The sequence below is a fragment of the Echiichthys vipera genome, assembly GCF_963691815.1.
Source record: "Echiichthys vipera genome assembly, chromosome: 4".
Lineage (NCBI taxonomy): Eukaryota > Metazoa > Chordata > Actinopteri > Perciformes > Trachinidae > Echiichthys > Echiichthys vipera.
In genome coordinates this window covers 14,331,509-14,357,415 of record NC_139829.1, presented here as the reverse complement: position 1 = coordinate 14,357,415, position 25,907 = coordinate 14,331,509, and the positions used below count along the sequence as shown (strand labels likewise).

The 25,907-nt window shown below is 39.6% G+C and overlaps 3 protein-coding genes across 4 annotated transcripts in view; 2 read left to right on the top strand and 1 right to left on the bottom strand.

The window, feature by feature from the left end:
• The window catches only part of msh3 (mutS homolog 3 (E. coli)), a 45,272-nt gene extending 31,057 nt beyond the window's left edge, over positions 1–14,215 (bottom strand). For both annotated transcript variants that reach the window (XM_083912492.1, XM_083912493.1), the window contains exons 1-13: positions 13,976–14,215; positions 13,189–13,312; positions 12,645–12,892; positions 11,257–11,481; positions 10,682–10,798; positions 10,476–10,593; positions 9,317–9,456; positions 8,296–8,462; positions 3,358–3,467; positions 3,059–3,173; positions 2,662–2,746; positions 862–971; positions 21–153 (exon numbers count right to left, since the gene is read on the bottom strand). In XM_083912492.1, the coding sequence (XP_083768618.1) occupies positions 21–153; positions 862–971; positions 2,662–2,746; positions 3,059–3,173; positions 3,358–3,467; positions 8,296–8,462; positions 9,317–9,456; positions 10,476–10,593; positions 10,682–10,798; positions 11,257–11,481; positions 12,645–12,892; positions 13,189–13,312; positions 13,976–14,122 (1,839 nt within the window). In that variant the 5' untranslated portion in view covers positions 14,123–14,215. The remainder of the gene's footprint in view (positions 1–20; positions 154–861; positions 972–2,661; positions 2,747–3,058; positions 3,174–3,357; positions 3,468–8,295; positions 8,463–9,316; positions 9,457–10,475; positions 10,594–10,681; positions 10,799–11,256; positions 11,482–12,644; positions 12,893–13,188; positions 13,313–13,975) is intronic.
• Positions 14,216–16,199: 1,984 nt separating this feature from the next.
• On the top strand, positions 16,200–17,748 carry LOC310946181 (lymphocyte antigen 6G-like). The gene is made up of 3 exons (XM_083912558.1): positions 16,200–16,373; positions 16,966–17,073; positions 17,159–17,748. The coding sequence occupies exons 1-3, from the start codon at positions 16,328–16,330 to the stop codon at positions 17,311–17,313; spliced, it is 309 nt and encodes a 102-aa protein (XP_083768684.1). The 5' UTR covers positions 16,200–16,327; the 3' UTR covers positions 17,314–17,748.
• A 6,548-nt stretch (positions 17,749–24,296) lies between these two features.
• Positions 24,297–25,907, top strand: LOC310946182 (uncharacterized protein). Its single transcript, XM_083912559.1, has 3 exons — positions 24,297–24,410; positions 24,870–24,980; positions 25,072–25,907. Exons 1-3 carry the CDS (start codon positions 24,365–24,367, stop codon positions 25,218–25,220), a joined length of 306 nt encoding a protein of 101 aa, XP_083768685.1. The 5' UTR covers positions 24,297–24,364; the 3' UTR covers positions 25,221–25,907.

Below are 25,907 nucleotides of genomic sequence, written 5' to 3'. Positions count from 1 at the left end.
TCTGGTTTATTGCTTCTTACCTTTTTATGGTATATGCTGCAGATGCCTCTCTCCAAGTCGGGCAAATGCGACAGCAGGGATTTGACAGAATTTAAAGTGAGAGAGTGCGACTCCAGGATCTCCTGCACAGCATCCTGCCTCTCTGAGATAGACCTGTGGGTTCATTAAGGACAAGGAGAAAAGTGGGAGTGGAAAGAAGGAAATAAAATATGAAATACACAGAACGTAGATTGGAATGATGGGAAGAAAAGCTTCAAAGAAATCATGTAAAAAATCCCAGTCATCAGCACAATACATTTTATTTGGAAAGCTGAATTGGACTTGACTAAAGGTACTCTACTTTATACTTACAGCAAATAACAAATTGCAACTGATTAGCTTCTTCCTAAATTCTGTGATCTTATGAGAATTGCAAGCTTATATGCATGATAAAATTACAGTGCAGAGGAAGGAACTGTAGGTTATAACTGAGGTTGTTTATTTTTCTATTTAAAGAAGTCGTCTCTAGTTTTATTCATCTGAGGACACAACACCGCAGCTAAATATATATATATATATATATATATATATATGTACTTTATCAGTCTAACTTTTTTCTCATCATCTTCCATCACATTAGTCCACTTACAACTGTGGTCACTGAGTCCTCATTTGAAACAATAGGTGTGCTACAAAACACGCACGTCAGTTGCTTTCAGTGTGTTTGGGCCTTTTATTCACCATGGTTCTGTGATCCAAATGAGCCTCACAGAGCAGAGAAACTCCCGGTGTTAGATTCATTATGTGGCACGGTGAAACTAGAGAAAGGAGCTGCACTGACAGTCGGGCTTCATCAGAGGTCAGAAGGTATGCTTTACTTACCGCGGGTCTGTGAGGGGCTGGCTCACCCACTTCCTCATCAGTCTCCTCCCAAACGAAGTGCGAGTGTGGTCCAACACCCATAACAAACTACCCTTCACACCGCCATCCGTCTGTCATCAAAAGATCACACACAAACACAGCGCACACATGCAACATTTGAATGTGCCACATTACATGAAAAATACAGCTATTCCGATGTAATGAGTACAAGAGGTGAGCGATGATTGAAGCCACATGCAGTCAGATGGGGAGGTTTCAACTGAGCTTGAACTCCATGTGTGACACACATCACGCTAACAGACCCATGATGAACTTTTGAGCCGTCACCCACGCAAGTCCGACTAGTCACTAGACATTTTCCTGAGATCAGTGAAATGACAATTTAGCTAAGCCATTAAATTCTTACAGTCCGCTGTGGAACCGTGACTGCAAACTGATTTCTACAAGTCCACAGACCTATTCTGGACAGTCTTGACATATAAAAAGTATTTGCACTGGTACCTGGTAAGCTGTGTGACATTTCTAGCTGGCATGCTGGCAACACTTGCTGAAAGCTTACTCAAATAGGGAAATGATTCTGTCTGCTCTCCAGGCTTTTTTTCCTCAGTTGAATGTAACAACGTGACTTTATTCAATATTTTTGAAATAACAATGTATCAAAGGACAATATCAGAACAATATGACAATGTAAAAGGGGTTGCTCGTATTGATGAACCTACAGATAATTACCACTTGAATCTGCAGCTCCCTTCGGCTTTATTGTGAGTTTTAGCTGTTTTGGTTCATTCTCAGCGCTCTCATAGCGTCATTTTTAGCAGCAGCAGGCTGTTTTCAATGACAAAGCTCTAAAAAACTGCCTTTACATTACCTACTGAGCACCAAACAGCAGAAAGACTAATTTACCAACTAGCTGGTGAACATAGCGGAGCATTTAGCAGCTAAAGAGAAAAATATTTCCTTTAGGAGTTGGTAGCAAACAAAATCAAGAGCAAAAAAGCAAAGAAGGGTTTAGATTTGTCCCGGAAACAGGACGAAGAGTCTACAGCCATGCAAGCGTTTATTAGGCTGTACCTTCACATCAGCATGTTTAACAGGTATAATGTTTATACCATGTTCACCATCTTAGTTTTGCGTGTCAGCACTCTAATATTTGCTCCTTAGCAGCTGTCTAAGGCTGATAGGAATGTCATTAGAATTTTGCAGGTATTTATTTGGTCTCAAAGTAGTGGACAAAGTGAAATTTTAACATGATGATGCTCATGAAGAAAAGCTAAGGGATCACCAAAGTGATGGCAAGTCATCCTGAGAGGGTTATAACGGTCCAGTGTACCAAATTTCACATCACTCCTAACAGTTGTTGAAATATTTCACACAAAACCAAAAATAGTAACCTCATGGTGGAGCGAGATGAAAAATCAGGAGAATCACCAGAGTATCTCATGGCAAGCTTTCAAATCACGAGAGCATTGAGGTTGTCATGCAAACGAGACAGCAGTACGCAGGCCGAACACAAGGCAAATGCAATGATTATGCAGTGATTAGAAGGACTTGGTCTCGGCTATGTAAAATACACTATTGACACAGGTTTAAAGAAAACATTCACTTTAATGATCAACACAGAGAGCTTAAAGACCTACAGTATTGACTTCCTTTCACACACTTAAGACGTGACTTAAGGCAAAGTACAGAGGATTCTGGCAATTAATATACATTAGAGGATTATACAGTATAGTGCAATGTAAATCATCCCTAATTATGCTTGACCAGTTGCCATGACTGCAAGCTGAGACGTGCTTTTACCTGATTGTTGAGGATCTCCAGATTCCTGAGGGTGGCAGCAGTAAGGATCATACCCTCTGTCTCACAGGACAGACGCCGGAATGAGCTGCATGGAGCATAAAACTAGATTAAAATACAGCTGCGTGATCAGATGATCGAGGTTTCGATTAAGACGCGGTGCAAAAATATGAGGACTGGGATGTCTTTCTATAAGGGCTGAAACAATGAATCGAGTCACTCGAGTTACTCGATTACAAAAATGCACTGAGGCAAAATCTCTGCCTCAATGATTCGTTTAATTCCTATCTTGCGCGTTATTTGGCCTGTTGAGCACAGGGATCATTGTTCCACACGGACTGTTTATGCGGATGCACACCACTACATCCGTGCTTGCGTGCGTGCGTGCGTGCGTGCGTGCCTTTCACTCCTGAGAACTCTTTCCAAGTTGAATTCTTGGAGGTACTGGATGAGCGGCCCCAGGCAGCAGATCACGGGGCTCTCCAAGGATGCAACACTCGACAGAGAATGAGAGCCTGAAAGGAGGAGAAAGGAAAAATAAACATACCATATTTTCGCAGATAAAACACAGCCATGAGTCACAGGTCCAGTCCTCGGACACGTCCACTGTTACGGCTGAATGATTGTCTCAATGAGTTTATGTGAGTGACTGAAGGGAGTATGGAGTAAAATTAGAGGCACACAGTGGCACAAACACACCTTTCTCCTGGGTGTGGCAGTAGAACTCGGTGGCTGTGTTCATTGCAGAGGTGAACTCAAACTGGGCGCTGTCCCTTTTCTCAACTCTCACCCGGTCATCGGTCTGAGCGCTGGAGGGGGACAACATGACAGCATGGATTCAAGAAGTCATTGGTGCTTGTGACTGTGCGGACAGACAAATGAAGGAAGCACAACATCCGATGTCTGATCCGTTTCTTGTCTGTGAGAAAAATTGCACACTGCAGGAACGCATGCTCCAGCTGTCCCTTTGTTCAACAAGACACACACATGCAGAGCTCAGTGTCAGTCACTCACTCACACACACCCCAAACTGTTGCACTTGCTGCTGAGTTGCTGCTTTCAAGGACTCAGCTGCTTTGTCTGGTCTGTTGTTGCCAGGGTAACCAAGGCAAACACGTGGCTCTGGCCACAGTGCTGGAGCATTTTCTTTCTTCCGTTTCCTAATGCTTATACACACACGTATATAACCACACGCATACACAGACAAGAATAATCATCTCTTCAGCTGCTAGTCAGACTGAGAGCAAAGATTATATAAAAGTGATCAATAGACCGCATATTGCACCATTAATCATTTAAGCAGTCAATTCAACCATATTATGAGGTTTACAAGAACAGCCACAATTGCTGGTATTGATCCAAGGACAGAAGGGTGCAGTGTAGCATTCATGCAAGTCCCTGACAGGACTCAGTATTGTGACTCTGGATTAAGAAAGTCTCACTCTGGTTTAAGGTTCACAGGAAAGTTGGACACTGGTTCAGGGCAGGTTTATGCCAACAGGTGAGTTCTGCTCATTACTCCAGTATTCTCAGCTCTTGCAATAAAATTACATTTAAACAAGAGTTGACAGCAACGTTAGGGGGATGGAGGCAAGAAATAGGACTAACTCAGACATGCATATCTCAAAATCTGGGCATCTACAAGGTAAGTATGAAAATATGTTGTCTTGAGGTTAAGGTGGTCACTGCAGATGTAAAGGGGTGGGTGCTTCATAATGAGCGTTGATTAGTTTTTTTTCCAAATGCTCAGAGCACTGATGGTGATAATCAATCAAAGCAGAGATGGTAAAGGTTAAGTCAGAGATGTTGCGACCCAGAGAGTAGAGGTTAATGTGAACAACAGATTATTACTATATATTGCTGCAGGGTGAAAAAACAAAGCCCTGAGTGTGGAGAGAACACACACACAGTGCATGAGTGTGTGCACGTGTCCTATCCAGATACACGACTTCTGTCTTACCATGCACTCAGGGTGTAATATTAACTTTCTAGAGTGTCAGTCATCAACTTAAAATCTTTGTGTTGACAGCGTTAAGCTTTTCAGTCGCTCTAATCCCCGTCACTGCTCTGATCCTGATTCATGACTCCAGGGTGTGGAAGAGTAAGTGACTAATATTTCACCTAGCTACTACCAACCTCCCAGGGACTCATTACCTGCACCGCATGCATCCAGTTGCCAGGAGTCCACCCCAGAGACATGGAGGCTGTCGAGCTTATGTCAGCTGCCCCTTTTAAATAGTCAGCCAGGGGGTCTGGCTTTAGTATTTTTTTATTATGGGCTCAAGTGATGTCACTGTAATGTTAAATTCTTCTATCCATTGAAGCATCTATTGTCATTCTATTCAGGCTGATGAATCATGATTGAGAAAAAAAAACTAATCACCTTGAAATAGATATGGGGGGGGGGGCTGTGTGAATATAAATGTGATGAATTTTCTGTCTGACCTGAATAGACAAAGCTGCCTTGTATTTCTATGGTAGAGGCTACAAATTGAGCAGAGCCTTGTCTCTGATGAGCACAACGCGTCCAATAATTGGACTGGCCTTTACAGGTCCATCTCTGTTATTATCACTCAACATGGACGGCTGAAAAGAGGAGAAGGAGAGAAGGAGAGAAAGATAGAGAGGAATCAATATAAACTAACCAAATTCCAGAATTTAATTTAAACAGAGAAGGGAATAAAAGGAAAAATGGAAGAAAGTAGCCACAGGAATAAAAAGGAAGGTGAATAAGAGAAATGTGCACCTTCAATAGGAGTCAAAGACAAAAAGAGGCAGACAGTAGCCAAAATCCCTCCCATTTAGCCAACCATTCCCCTCTAATCTAATCCACTCTACTCCCTCCCACTCCCTCGTTTCATTTTCGGAGCATAATGCAATCACAGGCAGCCTCCAGAGGAACCCGTCCCCACTGTTGTGAACATGCTGGGTGCAGACTGTCGGCAAAGATGAGCCGAATGGTGGCACAATGGGAGGCAACAGGTTTCTAGAATACATCAGTTCAAGTGTCACTGTCGCTGTGTTAGTCAGCAGATGAACAAAGGACAAACCGTTTAGCTCTTCTTGATCTCTGGCTTCACACAGCAGCCTGCATGCTTTTGCATCAGAGACTCGGTTGTATTTTAAAATTCATTGTGTATGTATGCTCATCTAATAACTGGGATGATTTCACTGCTGCTAAATGTCTATAATCATGACCCAACTGTGTTACGTTGACTGTGGTCTTGCAATACAAGACCTATCTCCACAGTGCTATGTCAGCACCTGAGTATGGTCGGCTGCACAAGTTAATATTCTGCGACAGGGGGAAAAATGCTCTGGCTTGTTTGTATCTCTTTAAACCAATCACATTGGTCTGAGGCCCGGATAATAGCAAAATAGATAGCAGAGATAACAGAAGTGTAGAACTGACATTCTTGGAGTAAGTGATGCGCCGCATGCCCAGGTTATATCCCATCACTGCACATCCGGTAAGCTACATTGACTGTGAATACTCAGCTATGTGCTTAAAGGATAGTTTCACACTTTTGCATGTCTGTTTTAAAACAATAGTCCCATAACACTAGTCCCATATGAACATTATCAGAGGTTTTGCTGGCTGTAATGCATGCTTTTATTGAATCCACTTTATCCTTTTCTTTGTTGTCATGGTTCGGAAGCCTCACTGTGAAGAACAACAACTCCTTGTACCAAATAGTGAAATGGTGAGGTAAGCTGAAGTCCCAGCTGAACCCCTCTTCCCTGTATACCAAACACTTACAGCGGATAGCCAAGACAATTTTAGATGACAGTTTGCATCCCCTGCACAGTGAGTTCCAGCTTCTTTTCTCTGGACGGAGGTTTTTAGTCCCAAGCTGCTGAACGAAATGTCAAAAAACAGCTTTGTTCCAGCTGCATTTATACTGGTAAATTAAGTCACTTTGGAGCATGCATCTTGTTTTTTATTTATAGATCAGTTGTTGTCATTATTTATTCTCATTTTACTGAACTGTAATGTATTTATTGTATTTACTTCCTAACCTATATATGTAGGAAATTTGCTCTTGGGTTTTTATATTTTGAATTATTTGGTTTTTTTTTCATGCTTTTATTTTATGTATTAAAGCATTGTCAATTCTAATGTGTTCCTTGTTTTATGTCTTGTTTTTATAGTTCACACTGTGATGGATGTTTCGACTCTCGACTGTGAAACTAGTATACCTTCCTGTTCATACCTGTCAAATTCCATAGTACTAACATGCAAATATGAGGCTAAAGCTGTCTGAGTTGGACCAATCAAGTGGATTATCTTCTCAAGTCCCAGTCTTTTTAGTATAACATTACCGCTTTGTGTTAACCTGGACAGCGTTTTACCTATTGAGTTGCAGTGGAAGACTAGAAACAAAATGAGGACATTTTGTATTCAAAAGGCTGCAATAGGGCGTCCTGGTAGCTCATATAGTACATAGCATTAAGCCTTTGCTGCATGTCGTCCCCTCTATCACCGTTGCCTTCCCCGTCTGTTTCTCTTACCATCAAATAAAACTATCAAATATTTTCAATTGTTCAAATCATCTTTAATTACATATTTTCAAACATCCTGCTCTTGTTTCTGAAGGGTCTTACTTTTTCTCTCTAGATCTTATTCTACTTCAGACTTGTTCTGCTTTACTTGTACAAAAGTATGTGTGTAAATGTATACTTTTGTGTGCAGAGGCCCACCTCTATTTTAGTATTTATCTTTAGTACTTACTTCTATTTTGTTCGTGTGGTCATTATTTGGAATGACCCCCTTGAAAATGAAATGGTACGTCTCAAGGTACTTGTAATAGAGAATCTTAAAGAAAAGAAAAACAGAAATACCCCAAAAATAATAATCTTACAATAACTGAAACTCTGCAACTTGGGAAGATATCCACTTGAGCAAGCACACATGTTTTAATGTTCAGAGGGACACCTGGCTGATTTTAGACAGGCTTGAAAATATTTACTTGTATGGCAGTATTTGTCCATGATGGTGTTGAAAATATTAGTTATTATTAAACTAGGATAGGCTTTAAAACCATGTACATCTCTGTAGTTTACTCTCTGTCCCTCTGACTCCCCAGCAGCTGCAGCTAAAGGACTTTATTTCCCCAAGTAAAATTCCTCACAAATATATTAATCAGGGCTGGAGCCTGCTGAGACCTGCAGGGCCACCAGCCAACTTTTTTTCATAATTTACATGACTGTGTATTTATGGGATTTGTATAACTACTTGAAGTACATGTTTGACTTGACACATCATCTTATGAATATCTTTATTTGTAAACAAGTATAAAAGATCAGTTTAGGGGGAAAGGCAGTCTGAAATTAATAAAATAAACCTTTTGGATTGACCTGGATGCACCTTAAGCCCTGCAGTGGATCCCAGGGAGCTGAACCCCATTATCACATAACCTCTTAATGAGACGCATTGATTTCCTCATCCAGACTGAGCCCAGAGAGCTCCGGATAAAACAACTGTCTACCTGCCGGGGGAAATCTCAACACAATCCCTCAGAAATTAAGTAGAGTAAACTCACAAGCGCAGAAGTACAGATAAGAAACACTTGCATAACACACTGTCATGTAGTAAATGGGTACAGACTGCCCCCTAGTGACTTCACAGCAGATTACCTGGCACTCGCAATGCTCTGCAGGAGTGTGTGTGTTTGTTCTGAGAGGTTAGAGGGCACCAGGATCTCCACAGGGTTGATCTTTAGGACACGACCCTCCAGCTCAGACCGAGACTGACCATCAGTGAAACAATCCAGTAACACGTCTCCTGTGCTAGGCTGCACCGCCTGCATACGAACACATGCATACAATTAATGCACATAGAGAAGAAACTAAGTATTTGGGTTGTTTTCTCAGGGGCAATGTTTTGTTCCTACGGAATGAGCTCACATAGAAAAAAAATAAATTTAATTTCACTTGGAAATGCTTTTCTTCTAAATCAGATTATGTCAAAGATGCACAGCTTGTGCTCAAAGTCTACTTCATTGTGCCATAAAGTGAGATAGTATGAAGGAAATAAGTTGTTTGGGCTACTTACAACAGATGAGAATGCATGCAAATGTTTTTCATTAAACTTAGACAAATAATGAGCACATTTAATCTAGCATGTCTTCATTCTCCACATCAAAGCTCTTCTATTACTATTTTGTAATTGTGTGATATTGTTACATATGATACATTTTCTGGATATAAACGATCATCTTTATGGATAAAATAGGGAAATAGGAATATCTGTATTTTGCTAATCGCGTGGATTAGTGGAACTTCATCACATTAATACGAAATACTGCAGATGTTAAAGAGAAAGATCACTTGACATTACCAGAGCCAAAAAGGATCTCTAACTTCTGACAAATCTTTATTTTTATAATCACCAACCCTTCACCACAGATGAGATCATGGCATGTTGTTGACTACAGAATTTAAAAAATGAGATGACTTTAAAATAAACTGGTAATTAATACCCAATTGCATAAAACTTCACAAAAGTTGATATTAAAAAAGCATACAACCTCTTGATGTGTATTGACAAATGAGATGTACCGTTATTTTCACAAAAATATGAATCTGCCTAAAACTTAACAACCTGACCAGCACATTGCCTGAATGCATCTGTAGTATTAAATTCGTTAGTACTGACCACCAGCCCCACAGTGAGCTGCTTCTTCGGTTTGTCCCAGCTCTCACTGATACACAGAAGGAAGCTGTCAGGAGGGTCCGACACCACGTCACCACAGCCCCCCTCCTCCACATCCCCCAGTCTGCAGACCGGGTTCACATCTCAAAACAGCTGTCAAGGACACCGCTTTAGACATTCAGAGATAGAAAAAGGACTCACACAAATATACACAGCATATAAGTGTGACGAGGGAAAACCGCTGCAGACAGGTGAAGTGGCTGTGTGAGGAGAAGTCCACTTCAGTGTGTGTACAGTCAGAGTGTTGGTGCCAAAAGAAAGTGGTGTTTAGAGATATATCTTAAGTGTTTGCTAAATTTCATTTCAGGACTGTGCATGTGCAATCCACCTATTCCTTAACCTCATAATAATTTCAACATTGTGTCCGTTTGCATGTTAATGGTGTCTGATATATTGCCGTACGAGGCGTAGTAATATCTAAAATGCTTGTTACTCCATGTATGTTTGATTCGTTCAGCGCATACAGAGGAGGAAGTGTTGCCTTACAAGCTTTAAGCCTAGCTATTATTTGATTTTCAATTAGTTTATTGTTCTTTGCACAATGTAGGAAACGTACAAAGTCTGTATCTTAGAAATACTGCAAAATATGTTCCGCTGATTTAACGTGGCGCTTTATTATTGCATTTCACTTATTTGCAGATCAATGTTTGGACAGAGATTTCGTTTTATGGCCTTACTTATTCTTTCCTTTCTAGGTTCTGTATTTGATTTTTGTTTATTATAACACTATATTTAAGTTATGTCTAAAATAAATGTGATTTAATCCCCTATAGTAAATGTGTTGTGCTCTATATGTGCATATAACAACCTGTTGAAATATACATACATTTATCTCTGCTCCAGACCCACACACCCTGATTTTCTATTTCAATAAATAACCAAAAGGATTCTCACATACCAATGCCCCCTGGTGGCCACAACATTTTAAGAACCAGTCAAATTATAGATCTTTCTCTACTTCTAAATGTGTACCAGTTTATTTCCTGTTTAAGTGTATGTGAATGACATCTACTGACAGGAAGTTAAAAAGGACCCAGGCTGAATTACACTGAAAAAAACTATACAGTACAGTCCTTACCATTCACCAAAACAAAAAGGATACCCTCTCCCACCAGAGTGGACTTGGTGTACAGAGCGCTCAGCTGACGAGCAAACAGAGCGTTCTTATTGGCCCCTGAGGCCTTGATCGCAGACGTCTCTGTCTGCTTAACCACACCAACCTAGAAATTGAAAGACAATAATGTGGAGATAAGGAACAATGTGACTCCAAACAGCTTTTGAATATGAACGATATGCAGTATTTCATACCTTGTGTCCATGGGACACCAACCGCCTGACGTGAACAAACAAACGGTGTGTGGGAATGCTGCACGTCATGAAATTATGATCCAGGTGACAGACGATATTCAGCTCCTTCGCAGCAATCTGTGCACACACGCAGAGAAATGACATCTATGCTGCCATAAAGGGTTATCTAAACCATGTTGAGTGTTCAGGAAAATTTGATTTTGGTCTTAAAGTACAGTAGATATAAAATCAGAATTTGGAATAAAGTGCTGGGGTGCAAATTTAGTTTTTTGATCTGAGCATCCACAACTCAGTAATAATCAGATAAAAAAAAGTTGTCTCCTGTCCCCTATGACACTGATTTATATATTTAGGACATAAATTAAAGCCTCTATCAATAAGTTACCAAAGAAAACACAAATTTTATAAAGAGGGGGGGGGGCATTAACAAATAGCAATAGCATTATCTGGAAATATCCTTTAATAGAACACAATTTTACTGTGAAGATATCCACCAATTGAAACATGACTTTCACAGTTGATTATTTTGGATTGATACTGTTTATTTCCTTCCACAGATGCTTTTCAGTTCCTACCTCTGCATCCTCTCCAAAGAACCTGTACTTGTATCCACACTCGACAGCCAACAACGCATCCTTATGCTGCTGTTTCAGCTGGATGACCTGCTGTTCCAGAGGAGTGTATGTGCTCTTTGAGCGTCTGGAGGGGCCGCTAGAGTCTGACAGGGGGCCCTGCTCTGAAATCCTCCCTCCTCCTCCTGCTTCTTCTTCCGGCTTAGCAAACTGAGACAAGCGAAACCCCTGCAACAGAAAACAAAACACATGACACCATTATTTATCTATTTATCAGAGTTCCCAACTAAAACCAAAAGTTCGCTATTCCCTACTTTGACGCAAGAAAAAAAATAACTTTACTCCCCTGTACAAGATCGACCGCTTTGTCTTTTCTTTGTTGTTCTCTTCTCTATAAGACAAATACTGGAAACACTTCGACAGAGATCCCTATAATTTGTTGGGGTTTTATGACAGAACAGTGACCACACAGTGCAGACGCTGTTCCTAAACTACCTCAAACACATCACAAGCTTTTCTAGACAGGTACTTCTTACAATAAATGCACATGAGCTGATATTTTGGACCAGCTTATTTATCGGCCTAGCTCTGTTGTCTTTAATATAATACTTAAAAATGCAGTCAATTGATACTGTATTTCCATGTATTTCCATTTATTTACTATATTTAGGAATGTAGTTTGGTTTGACCACTCTGGATCCACGTATCAGAAATCTTGAGTGGTTGGTTAAGTTCATAGTTTGTTGGGGGCCTAGTTCCAAATGTCTGTTATTATTGAGGGTATGGTGACTGCAGAGTTATTTAAATACACTGGAAGTAAGCAAAGGCCCCAGAACTGAAGGAATGGGTTATTGCAATGGTGGAAACAGCATCTTACATTTAAAAAAAGATGCAAATGTCTAAATGAATATCTCCTGTTCTCTGTAAATATGTGATCCTGTAGTGGTTCTCAAGATATGTGTACATGTTTTCTCTCTGTTGTTGTTTTTGTTATTTATTAACATATTTATACATATTCTTTCTGGATTTAGTCCTATATTTTATTGGATTTATGTACCGGAGTCTGCCTCCTTGGTAAGAAAAGAAATAAAGAAAAATCAGTGAATGCTACTTGACCTACAATTGCGTATCTGTGTGACTATGTCAAGATTGTTTTCAAAGAGCTCTTACATTGAAACTACATGGGAAGATTTACTCTTTGCTCACCCTCAACTTAAAAAGATCAAAGGGTCAAAGTCAGCCATGAAGCTGCCTTACTCTCGGACACTTCAGCAGAGCAGATGCTCGCCGTTGTTACGGGAGTTTAAACCTTCATCCTTGGGTCAACCGGCTGCCAAAAAAACACACTCTGATGACAGTAATGTGTTGGAGTCACCATTTATATAAGGTACCTGTTTTTTAGCACTTTGCTTTTCTTTGACCTCGGCTTCATCTTCATGCACCTCCTCGGTCTGCTGAAGTCTGTTTTTATTGCTGTGTTGATCTGTAACAACCTGAGGAGGCCGAACGCCGCTTCCTCCGTCACAGATTTTACTGCTAGCACCATCACTGGGGTCAGACGAGCAGGTGAAGCCTTTCAGCTTCTCCAAGGTGGAGGAGCAGAGGCCGGTTGCTCCTCGGCTGGACGTCAGTTTTGTCTCTGGAGTGAGAAGAAATACAAGAGTAATTATAAACAAACCCCCAAAATTAAATCCCATTTTCATACATAATTATTACCTGGATGGACTTAGGAAGACTTTTTTATTTTAAGCAACCAAATGCATCATGAGCAGCTCTGTCTCATGTCGTCTCTACAACAACTTACATTAACAGGAGGGTTCAACGTTGCTGTTTGGAGAAATGTGATGCTTTTGGAAGCTGGTAATGGGTTAGGGCCGTGGGTGACGTGCGAGGGCTGATAATCAAAAAACGAATGGATTTTTCTGTTTCTCTCACCTTTAGTGCCATCATGTAGACAGGATGATGGCTCACAGTCCAAATCCTCCACCTGCTGGTGTTGTACAGAAAGCTTTGCTCGTTTTGTTGGCAATCCAAAATCATCATGAGAGGAAAGTTTCTTCTGCAGGACAAAAGGGTTCAGGAATTAACACGTGTGTGTGTGTGTGTGTGTGTGTGTGTGTGTGTGTGTGTGTGTGTGTGTGTGTGTGTGTGTGTGTGTGTGTGTGTGAGAGAGAGAGAGAGAGAGAGAGAGAGCGCTCAGGCCAAATAATGAGTAAGAGATGGACAGAGTGAGTGAAAGACATAAAGGTAGAGATCCCATGACGGCACACTGGGCTGCTTGTGCTTTCATTTCTCACAGTTTAAACAGTATGTCTGCGGTTTTAATGAAAAGCCTACAGATTTAAATGAAGAAAAACTTGCTGATGGTTGTTTATATGGGTGGATTCTCGATACTCTGTTTAGTTAATATTTCATTGCGTACAGATGTCCGGAGGGGAAACACCTTGATGTATTTTTGATGAGATCAGATCACTGGCTGTCATGGCTGCTCCCTGTGGATTTGCAGGTGTACTGATCTAATCCCTGTAGTTAGTGTGTGTGCGTGTGTGTACACGTGTACAGGAGAATGGACATTTGCACAGGCTTGATGTCTGTACTATAGCCAAAGAGTGACACATGTAACTTGAGAGTTTATGTTGGCTCGCAAATCATGAATGACAGTTTCAGCAAATCAGAACTTCTTTCATCAAATATCTTGTGTGTGAAATGAAGCCCGCCTCACCTTGCCTCTTGAAAGCTGGAGCTGAGCAGGGCTTTGGTTAACCCCACACTGAGTTTTGGAGGCAGTGCTGCTGCTGCTGCTCAGTCCTCCGAAGTACCTGCTAATGGAGGTCTGGGTGGTGCAGGACTTCTTCACAGACTTGGGCATGTTTTTATTTGCCCCCTTACATTGCCAGCATCATGAATACATGTGCAGAAATCAGTGCACACGCGACGCTAACCAGTGCACTGAGAGGCTTGTCCCCGGCTACAAAAACATAGGCGCATGTGCTGAGATCACGAAGGCGCGTGAATGACGCAAATTCCGGTTCCAGTGCAGGGTTTTTTTTTTAAGATTAACCTACTGATTTAGACAGTGTAGCAAGAATGATAAGACATTTTTGTTTTTGTTTTCTTGAACTGGAGACATTTCCTTTTTTACCAAGAGTCCGTTTATCTAGCACATCTACTGCACATGAAAACACACGTGAGCTCGTGAAACGGATTAACTACACAGTAGTTTGTGAACTAACACGATCAGGACTTCTGCTCTTGGCACACTTCGGCCAGTTACTTCTATCGTTTTATGCTTTTATTTTGAAACTTATTAGATTACTTCCGGTTCCATCACGAGCTGCACCTCTAGTGGTTTAACATCTGCATTGTTTTTTGTTTAAATATTCAATTTATACAGAAAGTGTCAAAAACTTACATATAACACAACACATGAGAGCTTTTTCACATTCAAGAAAACAATGAGCATAGATGTATGTAATAATCTCTGTTATCATAGATACCATTAAATGCCAGGGGGCATATCAAATATCTTTTCATAGTTGTCTAAAAATGTTGTATTCTTTTTGTTTTTGACTAAGGCTAGGGATTTATAAAGTGAATTGGATTCAATTAAAAAATAAGAAAAGGTTGGTTTGGAAGCTGAACATTTTTGCTTGTGAAAAAAATATTTACCAAATAAAATGAAAAAAATAACTAAATACTGAAGACATTTTCATAATAACATATAACATCTTTAAGGGAAAAGCAGTATAATATGTTGACATGAGGGAACACATAAGAAGTCCGATCAAAATTGCATTGTGACATAACATTAAAAAAACAGATGATTTAAAGTTTCATCAGCATGCCCGCAAAAAACTAAGGAGCTGTTCACATCCCTACATTTGAAAAGAGGCTGTAAATAGGATATATTTTGTGAAGAATTTTTAAAAAAAGGGGGCATGTTGAACAACAGCAAAAATACATCTGCATTTTTAGACAAAACAATTTGTCCTACCTAGACAAGAACACTTTTATATCACCCCTTGCTAAATGCCTGATGTGAATGCGACAAATACTGATTGAGGTAAAGGTGATGTAGTGGAAACTCTACAGCTTTTACTCTACAGTGATGTTGAAATAAAGAATTATCAAGAATCAGAAGTGTCTTTGATTTGTTCAATTCTTGCAAGAAGGAATAACACAATTACAGCCACAAGAGTCTGCAAGTGAGCTTCAAAGGGCAGGCAGTTGAACCTATAGCTTATATATAAGCGAAAGGGCAACCGCAAAACATTCTGTTGAATCATCTGAAGACAGGAAGAGTCTGTGCAAAGATCAGTTAAAAAATACATGAGTAGAAATTGTTTTATTTTTCCATTACAATGATTCCAAAATATTCTGGAAACACTCGTCTAAATGTTTTGAGAAAATAGTTGTGTCCCGATTCAGAGGCTGCAACCTTTAGTATTCACATACCAAAATGTATTGGATCCATTAATGATTAATAATGAATGTAGTGGCATTGATATTTCAGGTTATTACTATATGTGTGTGTGTTTGGGGGGGGGGGGGGGGGGGTATTTAATCACACTTTATTCTAACCTGATCTATTGCACCATGCCAAACTGATGACACTGTCTGTAGACTTGTTGAATAGGTCAGCAAGAGAGCTTACTTCTCTTTTTTAGTGCCACATGACCACTCTATTTCTGATCATTATTCTGAGCATTTGTTCAGCTGATGAAGGAGTGTCTGAGTGTGTGTATTTTTTTTTTTGCTGATTTAAAAAAATGAAAGAAGTGAAAGTGCGTTCTCTGCATTTTTTCAAGACACAAAATCAGGTTTTCATCCACCAGAAATGATCTGTCTAACACAGCTTTAAAGCTATTGTCTTCCTTTACCCCCAAAAGTGCATGGCTGTCTTAGGGATAATGAGGTCACTTTAGGGGTGACAGTATTCTGGTCACTTGGGGGGAGGCTTTGTGAGGAAATGCAAATGTTAAAGTTCTGAAAGCAGACTGTGGAGAAGTTGGGCTGAGAGAGGACGGCATCTCCCCACCTCTCCTCTCACTTGATTTTTTTCTCTCCATTCACGATGCAGCTTTATGGAGCTCTGATCCTGTTTATGACTCTGTCTGCAGGTAAGAACAGCTTGCATGAGACTTAAAGACAAAAAGAGTTCAAATGTTTAAAAAGGTTATTAGAAAAAACGGAAAGGAAAGTAATGTCAGAACGTTAAAGAAATACTTTGCTGTGTTGGGAATGTGCTTATTTGCTGTGAGAAGATTGAAACCACCGTTAAGTTTTTGTGTAAGAGCTACAGCCAAGAGAGCTTATGTTAGCGTAAAGAGTGGAAACCCAAACAAACACATTAGACAGACAGGCAGACAGATGGACACAGACAGATAGATAGACAGATATACAGATAGAAAGATAGATAGATAGATAGATAGATAGATAGATAGATAGATAGATAGATAGATAGATAGATAGATAGATAGATAGATAGATAGATAGATGGATAGATGGATAGATGGATAGATAGATAGATAGATAGATAGATAGATAGATAGATAGATAGATAGATAGATTAATAGATTTCCAATCACCCTCTACCTTATTTTTGTACTCAGTACATACACTCAGAACTCAGCATCTTCCTGCAAAACACCCACACTTTAACATAAACTTTGTGGTGATATGTAACATCTTATGCTTTGTGTCTCTGCACAGCCTGTGGATTAAGATGCTACACATGCACAGCCACCGACCCAAAATCCTGCACAGACACCAAATCTTGTCCTGTCATCTTCAACCGTTGCTTCTCTCTCAGAATAGATGGTATGTTTTTCTTTTGCATTACAATTTCCCAGCTGATACTGCACACTGAACTGGTTTCTGAGTATTTTCTCGTTGTCTTTTGTAGGTTACGACATGGTTACTAAGGGCTGTCAAACCAGCTTAGCATGTGTTGGTGCCATGGCTTGCTGTGAAGGAAACTTGTGTAACAGCGCCATACCAACTGGTCCCAGTGTCCTGCTCCTGCTGGTATCCTCAGCCATCATCACACTCTTCCTCTGAGGCTCTGAGATTTTGTCATTTCTATGTGGACCCACTTTCTAAAACTGAAGAAAAATAAACAATTTATGTAATCTTATATTTAGATTTCAAATCTAAAGTCTGACTTGTTTTGAGTAGCTGATTATCAAGTGTTGATTATGGAAGGCTTTTTGATTTAATTCATGTAAATGTCACATAATTACAGTTCAGTTTAATCTTATTGTTATGTTGAGCTGAGCTTTAATGTACACAGTACCATGGATAGGTATTACTGAACTAAAGCATCCTCTGCTTTCTGGTCTATTTGACTTTAAATGGGACCATAATTTACTAAGTGAACATTGTGCTGTAATGAAGAAGACTTGAAACTAGCAACTTAGACCATAAAGTCATTAGGACATGTTTACTGAGGTAATAAATCAAGTGAGAAGAAGGGTCATTTTCAATTTACAGTACGAGGGGGTTCCGGCCTCTAGTAAGGATGCCCCCTGGGCGCCTCCCTAGGGAGGTGTTCCAGGCACATCCAGCTGGGAGGAGGCCTCGGGGAAGACCCAGGGCTAGGTGGATAGATTATATCTCCACACTGGCCTGGGAACGCCTCGGGATCCCCCAGTTAGAGCTGGTTAATGTGGCCCGGGAAAGGGAAGTTTGGGGTCCCCTGCTAAAGCTGCTGCCCCGCGACCCGACCCCGGATAAGCGGTTGAAGATGAGATGAGATGAGATGAGATGAGCTGAGATGAGATGAGATGAGTACTTCTATGCTGTCAGACTTATTTTGTAAACTACTGAAGTCACCCTCTGCTGGACATTTGAAAAACTGCAGGTTTGGCACTTCCGTGTTGGCTCCACTTTTCAGACGACCCCCCAACGCAAAATCCAACCGGATGTTATTGGACATCCGGGTATCTGTTTTTATTTTTATTTTTTCTTCATAAAGCATTTGACATCCATCCATCTTCAGCCGCTTGTCGCTAACGGGGTTGCAGGGGGCTGGAGCCGATCCCAGCTGACATCAGGCGTCTCACATTCACACCTACGGGCAATTTAGAGTCATCAGTGAACTTAACACCTGCATGTCTTTGGACTGTGGGAGGAAGAACCCGGAGAAAAACCCACGCAGACACGGGGAGAACATTCAAACTCCACACAGAAGGGATTCAAACCAGGAACCCTCTTGCTGTGAGGCGACTGCTAACCTTTTTGACATGCTTATTGGAAATGCAAACCGCTATTTTGTAAGCACACACATTTTATAAAACAATAATATCATATAAAGTACTTTGTAAATGCAAAATTCAACAACCGCATTGATCATCACTCACTTCAACACTTCCATTTTGACATTTACTCACCACAAGATGGCTCCAAAGCGAGTCATCTTCACATCCTGTTCTAACTTTATTAACAGTGCAGAGAAAGACCAGGAGGCACTCAATAGGCTTTTATTGCCTTCTGCAGCAGCAAATCAATGCTGTAACGTGATCTCTTGAGTCTTCCCTTTCCCATGCCCTGCCCTCATCCATTACACAGTCACGTTCTCTTACTGGAAATGCTTCTGAGTGGAGGTTGCAGAAATGTACCGAAAACCTCTAAGATGAGTTTTCTTTTGCAATAGGCAACTACATGCACAGTGAAGCAACTGAAAAAGAACCACCTGTTTAAGCTGTTATGTGAACACTGTAAAAACAAGAACTAATAATTGGAAAAAGCCAGTGTTACAACATACACCAAAATTATAAACTGAGCATAATTGCTGAAACTGAATGCTTGGTGGCTATTATACATGTTATGATGTGTTTTGTAAACTGGTGTAGTTTCTGAGAGCTCCCATCATCATTTGCAAGTTTTAACATGATTACCAAGGGTAGTCAAACCAGCTTAGCATAGGTATCATGGTTTGTGAAGGGAATTTCAACAGTCACAGTGCCGTACCAACTGGTCCGAGCGTCATCCTCCATATTTGCAACAGCTTATGATAAAAATCACTTTACTTAGATGAGAAAACAGGCAAAACCAGGAATGCAGTCAGAACAGGCAAATCTATCCAAAAGGCAGCAAGCAGAGAATCAATAAACCTTGGATCAGGCTGGGGTTAATTAATATTTCATTGATTAATAACAGTGAGCTATACATAATTTAGAGGGCAGTTTGGTGTAACATTGAGCTGAAATCAACGAATATCTATCTATCTTTTTTGATTGAATTTACTATATTTTACTCTATTTAAAATAGATGTGAATCACTGAGGAGAATTTAATTGTGTTTATCAGGAAAGTCAAAATTTCAGAAAAATTTTACTCTGGTTTTTCACCAACGTACAATTGTTTTAATCATTTTCAAAAATAAGACCTTTTTAATAGCACGCATTTTATAACCTTTTAGTTGTAGCAGTTGGACATTACTGCACATTACCAAAAACACATTTTTACAAAACCCCCACAAATGACATTTGGTGTGCCTTATTGTAGCCAACCACAAAAGTTTCCCTGACTTGATCACAAACATGAATCATGGGTTCCTGGAAAAAAAAAACAAATGGAAAACAGAAAATAGTCCTAATATTGTAAACGGTGCAAATGACACAATTCTGACCTTTCATTACTACTCAAAATAACTGGGCTATCACTATATAAAATATCCTCAAACACATAGGCTACATGAACAGGGGCGATTCTAGGGGCCTTGGCCACCACGGAAGTCTGATTGGCCACCCCAGGTACCCCCCCACCCTCAAGTCTCCCCTTTATACACACTCCCACTTTATGATAATCCAGACAGTTTGGGGCAAAAATTATGCAGTTTGTCTCATGCAGAACAAATGTGTTACTTTGCCTATTCTAAAATTCTGTATTTGAATATTTCTGTATTCTCGGGTCCATAAACCTTGAATTGCATTAACTGGGTCTGACTGGAAAGCTGAGACCTGTGTGGATTCAATGCGCCCAACTGTATTCATGTATGATGATGTTAGTCCCTGTAGTAGCATAGTCTCATTTCATTGTAATCAGAGCCCATTTTGAAACTTGAGCTCACTATATGAAAGTAGCTGACTTCTAGGATAATCACACCCTCATGAAACTTTAGAACCAAACTAGCGAACTAGGGCTTTCAACAAACACATTCACTCTAGATTTACAACTGAGCTCACTGCAGCCTCTCAAAGACAAATGGTCTTGGCCCAACAGCGGCCAGTTGAAAAGTAGAGTTTAATGTTATTCCGATGTACGTATGTGTGCACACATTATACAGTCTATGGTGCACACACACAAACTACATGCCACCCTTGCATAAGCCAGTGCTCCACTTGGGCCAGCCAAGTCAAAAAAAAGTCTGCATGCACAGAAGTAAGAACATCTTGCTCTCAGATGTGAATGATTAAGCAACATTACATTTACTGCTTTTTGTTTTCTCAACTTAATTGTATACCTTCCTTTTTTAAAAATAACATGCTGTTATAAGCAGTAGTCTAATTTTCAGATTAAGTACATTTCAGGAGAAAGATAAGTACTGGTTCTGGCAGGCAGGAACAGAGACTGGGAAGCTAAGGCAAATGCATACTGGACAATCTGGCCCTGTTTTTGTGGAAATGGGCATGTGGAAAACCGCAGACTTATGAAGGAAATGGGGAACAGGTGTAAAGCTCTAGGAAGTAGATATTTAAAATAGAGAAGCAAACATTGTGACAGACTTGTTCGCACAAATTCATGTTTTTTTGTTTTCTGTTCTGCACGTATCACACATCTACAGCAATAATTCATGCTCTGGAGATCATGTATATCTGTAACAAATTTTGTCCCAATGCATAAAGTAGATGCTGAGATATTTAAATGGTTAAATATCCCTCTAGACTTATATTTAAACATATACAAATACTCTGCTTGCAACAATAATGTGTGTTTTTGGTTTATTGTTGTTTTACACAACATCATTTCCAAATTAGAAAATAATCTACTCCTACCTCATTAAAATGTTCCAGAATCTATGAAAATGCTCATTTTGTTTATTTCTAAAATGTTCGTCCTTGTCTAAAACTGTCTCTTACTTCACTGCAAGCCCATTTAATGTACATGCACTGGCAGCTTCAAATTTCTACATCACACTTGTATAAGTTTCAAATTGGACGACGATTGACAGTTTTTCTCAATTTTTTACTTTTTCTGAAAGCTCAAAGTACAAAAGCATACACAAAAAGCAAAATCTACGACTCTCCTGCAAAATGAAACATAACATTTTTAATAACCACTCAAACACTGATGTGCTCAATGTAAAATACTATATAAGACTTATGCCTTTTATATGTTCAGTGTTACACTCAACATACTCAAAACAACAACAAAACAAAACACACACATATACTGCAGCCTAATATAAAGAAAATATGTTGTTTTTTTCCAATATACTCTATATACATTTAAACAAACACAAAATTGAATGTGTGAAGTCCTCCTTCTCCTCCTCATCCTCCTCTTTTTACTCACACTCCTCTTGCTACAGTGGGCCTCTCTCTTCCATGTTGGCTGGAACAGAATAGCTCATTTGTGGCCCTTTTACTGTTAAAGCTAATTGAACAATTTTGTGTTCACCCATGTGGGAAGTCAGAGTGGATAGTACAGTGTTTCTCAATTTCAGTTTCTCAAAAAAAAAAGGAAATGTTTTTGCAAACCTCTATGCACACATCACATCATCTAGCTGACTTAGTTCACCTGCTGGAAAACACTGGAGTTCAAAATATCACACCCTTATTATCAATTGGTCCTACTCGTGTCTCACCTGTTTAAACTCAAACGGCAAAACACTCCAATCATGTGTCAGGGCGTCAGGTGGATTCTGCTGTGTTGGGGGAAATAATGGAGCAACAAGAAGTCAGTCAGCTGAATATTTTACTGTAATTCAGTTACAAATACATATCTGCTTAGTTACTTTTGTACTTTCCTTACAAGGTAACTGTCACTTTCATCAAACTGTAGTTTAATCCCCAGAAAGACAGTCTAAATACTTTTCTTACCACTCTACAATTATACACATATCTATAGCAGTAGTCGTTTGTGGCTCATTACATTTCTCACACCAATGTTTCTTTGAAGCTCTTTAAAATTGTATTGTACCTATTTCTTTTTTTAACTCACAAGTATTAATAGCAAATTGTACCTGATAGAGAGCCTGGTTCCGTGTGGATGCAGAGCAGTATATCACTGTGTCATCAGCATAAAAGTTTAAATGTGCATTGAAAATAAGTGAGACATTCTGCCGACATGCACAAGTGACTTTAACTTGTATATCTTAGTCATATCTAAGTCTTTGCATCATTAATGATTGATCTATTATATTAGCAGCTATAGGCAGGTCAATATTAAGGGCTACACAATGTTGCTTGTTGCCAAAAGATTCAATAAAAACATTATTCACTTTTAAGGCTGCTGTAGTTGTGCTGTGATTGAAAATCAGATCAAATGATGCCAATAGATAAAAAACTGTTTTAGTTTATCACTCAAAAGTGATTTCCATGACCTTAGCCAGGAAAGACAATTTGGAGATGGGCCGATAATTGTTTAGTATAATAAGTCAAGAAAGAACAAAAGCAGATTTTCATTTAAGGGAAATTTAATTTGTGCCCAGTGAGAGATTTAAAAGGTGTGTCAAAGGTATTGCGATAAAATCAGCTGCTAGCTTTATAAAGCAAGGCTCCATGTGTTCAGGAACTGCTGATATTTTAAGAGTTTAGGGGCATCGTGCACCATTGAGACTGTAATTGTATTAAAACCAAATAATTGGTGCGATACTGTTAATACCTCCAGCTAAGGATTTGATAGTCTTCCCAACTTTAAAGGGATTTTTTAGATTATTTGAGGTTTTGAGAAGGAAATGAACAGCTTTGTTTTTTCTAATTGCAACTGTACATGCATTGTGCAGTTGCCTGAAAAGGGATAAGGAAGTGAAGCATATTGTTCTTCTATTTTGCTCTGTTCTTACTTAGGGAAGCATGCTTCAGAAAAATGTGTCAGAAAAAACATCTGTGGTGACAAATTTTCCTAGTTAGTTAGTTAGTTAGTTAGTTAGTTAGTTAGTTAGTTAGTAAGTCAGTCAGTCAGTCAGTCAGTCAGTCAGTCAGTCAGTCAGTCAGTCAGTTAGTTAGTTAGTTAGTTAGTTAGTTAGTTAGTTACAATGAAGTACCAATAAAACTAGCTGAGCTTTTGAAACCCTTTCAATATTCACTGGATAATAATATTAATCTCTGCATCATTTTGTGGACAGAAAATTCAACAGCCACATAGATCATAGTCCACTTTAACATGTGTGCACACAAATGCATACTTTGGAACATAACCATCAGAGGGATATACTTCACTCTGTACTCCATTTATCTGACAGTTAGTGGTGACTTTAATGATTTTACAAAACCAGTGTGTGTGCTATAGATGAAACTATCCAACTGTACTGGTACCAGCTGTAATACTTTTATCTAAATCTAAAATGTTATTAATAAAATTCCAATAAATAATATTATACAGCGGCCTATTTATAATAATACAACTCTATGAATGAGGTCATTCTGCCCAGAAAGTCCTTTTTATTTTGCCTTACTTTTACTTTAATTATGTTGCTGTTTTTGCTTTTTTACTTTTACTTTAGTCACTTCAGTTAAGTAGTGCTACATTCTTGAATGTGGAACCACCCTTTCTGACTTAATGAAACCAGATGTGAGTTGTTGTTGTTGTTGTTGTTGTTGTTGCTGTTGCAAATTAAATGAAAATTGTTGTTGCTGAAGAAAAAGTACACTGCAACATTCATGCCATGATTATTATCAACCCAAATATATTTCATTTACTGAAGATGTTTTCACTTTCAGTTGTTGGTGAAAGTTACAGAACCGTAGGCAACAGTCTGCATGGCTGCCTCCCCTGTGCTCACATTGGGAGGAGGCTTTCAGAAGAAATGCAATTTATGTTTTAAAAAAAGACTGAGGGGCTGGACCATTAGACTATAAAAGGGCGAGCTATGGAAAAATAGCCATCTTGTCTCCAGTTCTCCACCCTTACAGTCGAGTAAAAGTCAGATTGTATCCCCGTTCACGATGCAGTTTTATGGAGCTCTGATTTTCTGTGTGACCCTGTCTGCAGGTAAGAACATGTTATGATGGAAGTTATTACAGCTATGCATGCCTATTATGGTAGCGTCTGAAAGTATTTTTAATCCAGGCTTGGTAGCCAAATGATTAAGAGCCTCCTCATGCGTGTGTGTGTGTGTGTGTGTGTGTTTGGGGATATGTTAGGTAGTGATAACCTTTCTATTTTGAGTTAGAGGCTAATGAAAGGTCGACTTTGTGTCCGCGCCCCCAGACTGTGTCCTGGGCCTATCTTCTATGTTGTTTTGGGGAGTCTATGACTCATGTTTGGCATAGTTTCAAGTCGCGTTCGCTTGGCTCGCAGGGACATTCTTGTGATAGAGGCAACAATAAGGAGCACCATGCACGGGCGCATAAACTAGGATTTATGGATTTTTGTTTGGGTTTTGTAAAAAGAAAAAAAAGTGTATATCAATGTTTAATCTATTTCTCTATATTGTCTATTTCTAAATAGCATGTGGACTGATGTGCTACCAGTGTACAGGCAAAACCTGCAAAGAAAAGGGAGATTGTCCCAAGGGTTTAGGTTTGAATTTGGACCGCTGTGCCACCACCGTGTTGAACGGTGAGTCGTTCGTCCACAGCTGATAAATTACCTATCTATCTGAGCTGAGATGTTTCTGGCGTTTATTGTCTATTTTCTACCCCTTTTGCAGATGTCGTCACCAAGTCCTGCATGAACAGTGCTCTATGTATTGACCCCATAAAGTGCTGTGATCGGGATTTGTGTAACGGCGCCTCAACCGCTGCTTCCAGTGTCCTGCTCCTGCTGATTTCCTCAGCCATCATCACAGTCTTCCTGTGAGGCTCTGGAGCAGCCACACCTTAAGCATATCTGTCTTCCTGCCTCATTGATACAACTCCAGGGGAATAAACAAATTGAAAAAATCTGTGGATGACTGAAAGTTGGTGTTCAATAAAAACACAGTTAACTATTGAATTGATAAATTATTTAACTTCTGCAATCAACATCACTATTTCCAGCAAAAATAGCTTTATTGTGAAGCCTTAATTAGAAAGTTGACTGGCAAAACAGGACATCAAATATGAACAATCATGAGCAAATCAAATGACATAGTAAGTTGTTGTTCCTGAGGATTAATGCACCTGATCAGCACTGCCTGCTTTTAATGCCCTGTGGTCCCTTTTTTCACGCACATTAGATATTAAAAATGCTGTAAGGGAAACTATTTTATTTGAGAGTTTGAATTTGTTTTGATGCTGTTGCATGTCCGCACCCTCACAAGCTGTAGTGATAGATTGTGATATATCTCCACCCATCAGTCAATATCTTCCTGAGAAGTGGTTACGTCTGGGATAAGGTCACTTATCTTTGCTTGCTGAAGTGCCTTCTTGTATGAAAACTATGTATAAATGACTCTGTTAACCACAAGATATTCTTCTGAACCAGCTTTGGTGAAAGAACTCTGTCCCTACTTGCCCGAATACTGTTGCTATGACTTGTTTGACTTAAATAAACACATAAAACTCA

Bases quoted from the DNA above. Each gene is read 5' to 3' on its own strand.
- LOC310946182 (XM_083912559.1), top strand. From the start codon at position 24,365: ATGCAGTTTTATGGAGCTCTGATTTTCTGTGTGACCCTGTCTGCAG. The intron at 24,411-24,869 runs GTAAGAACATGT...ATTTCTAAATAG, and splicing joins CTGTGTGACCCTGTCTGCAG to CATGTGGACTGATGTGCTAC. The intron at 24,981-25,071 runs GTGAGTCGTTCG...CCCCTTTTGCAG, and splicing joins TGCCACCACCGTGTTGAACG to ATGTCGTCACCAAGTCCTGC.
- LOC310946181 (XM_083912558.1), top strand. From the start codon at position 16,328: ATGCAGCTTTATGGAGCTCTGATCCTGTTTATGACTCTGTCTGCAG. The intron at 16,374-16,965 runs GTAAGAACAGCT...GTCTCTGCACAG, and splicing joins GTTTATGACTCTGTCTGCAG to CCTGTGGATTAAGATGCTAC. The intron at 17,074-17,158 runs GTATGTTTTTCT...TGTCTTTTGTAG, and splicing joins CTTCTCTCTCAGAATAGATG to GTTACGACATGGTTACTAAG.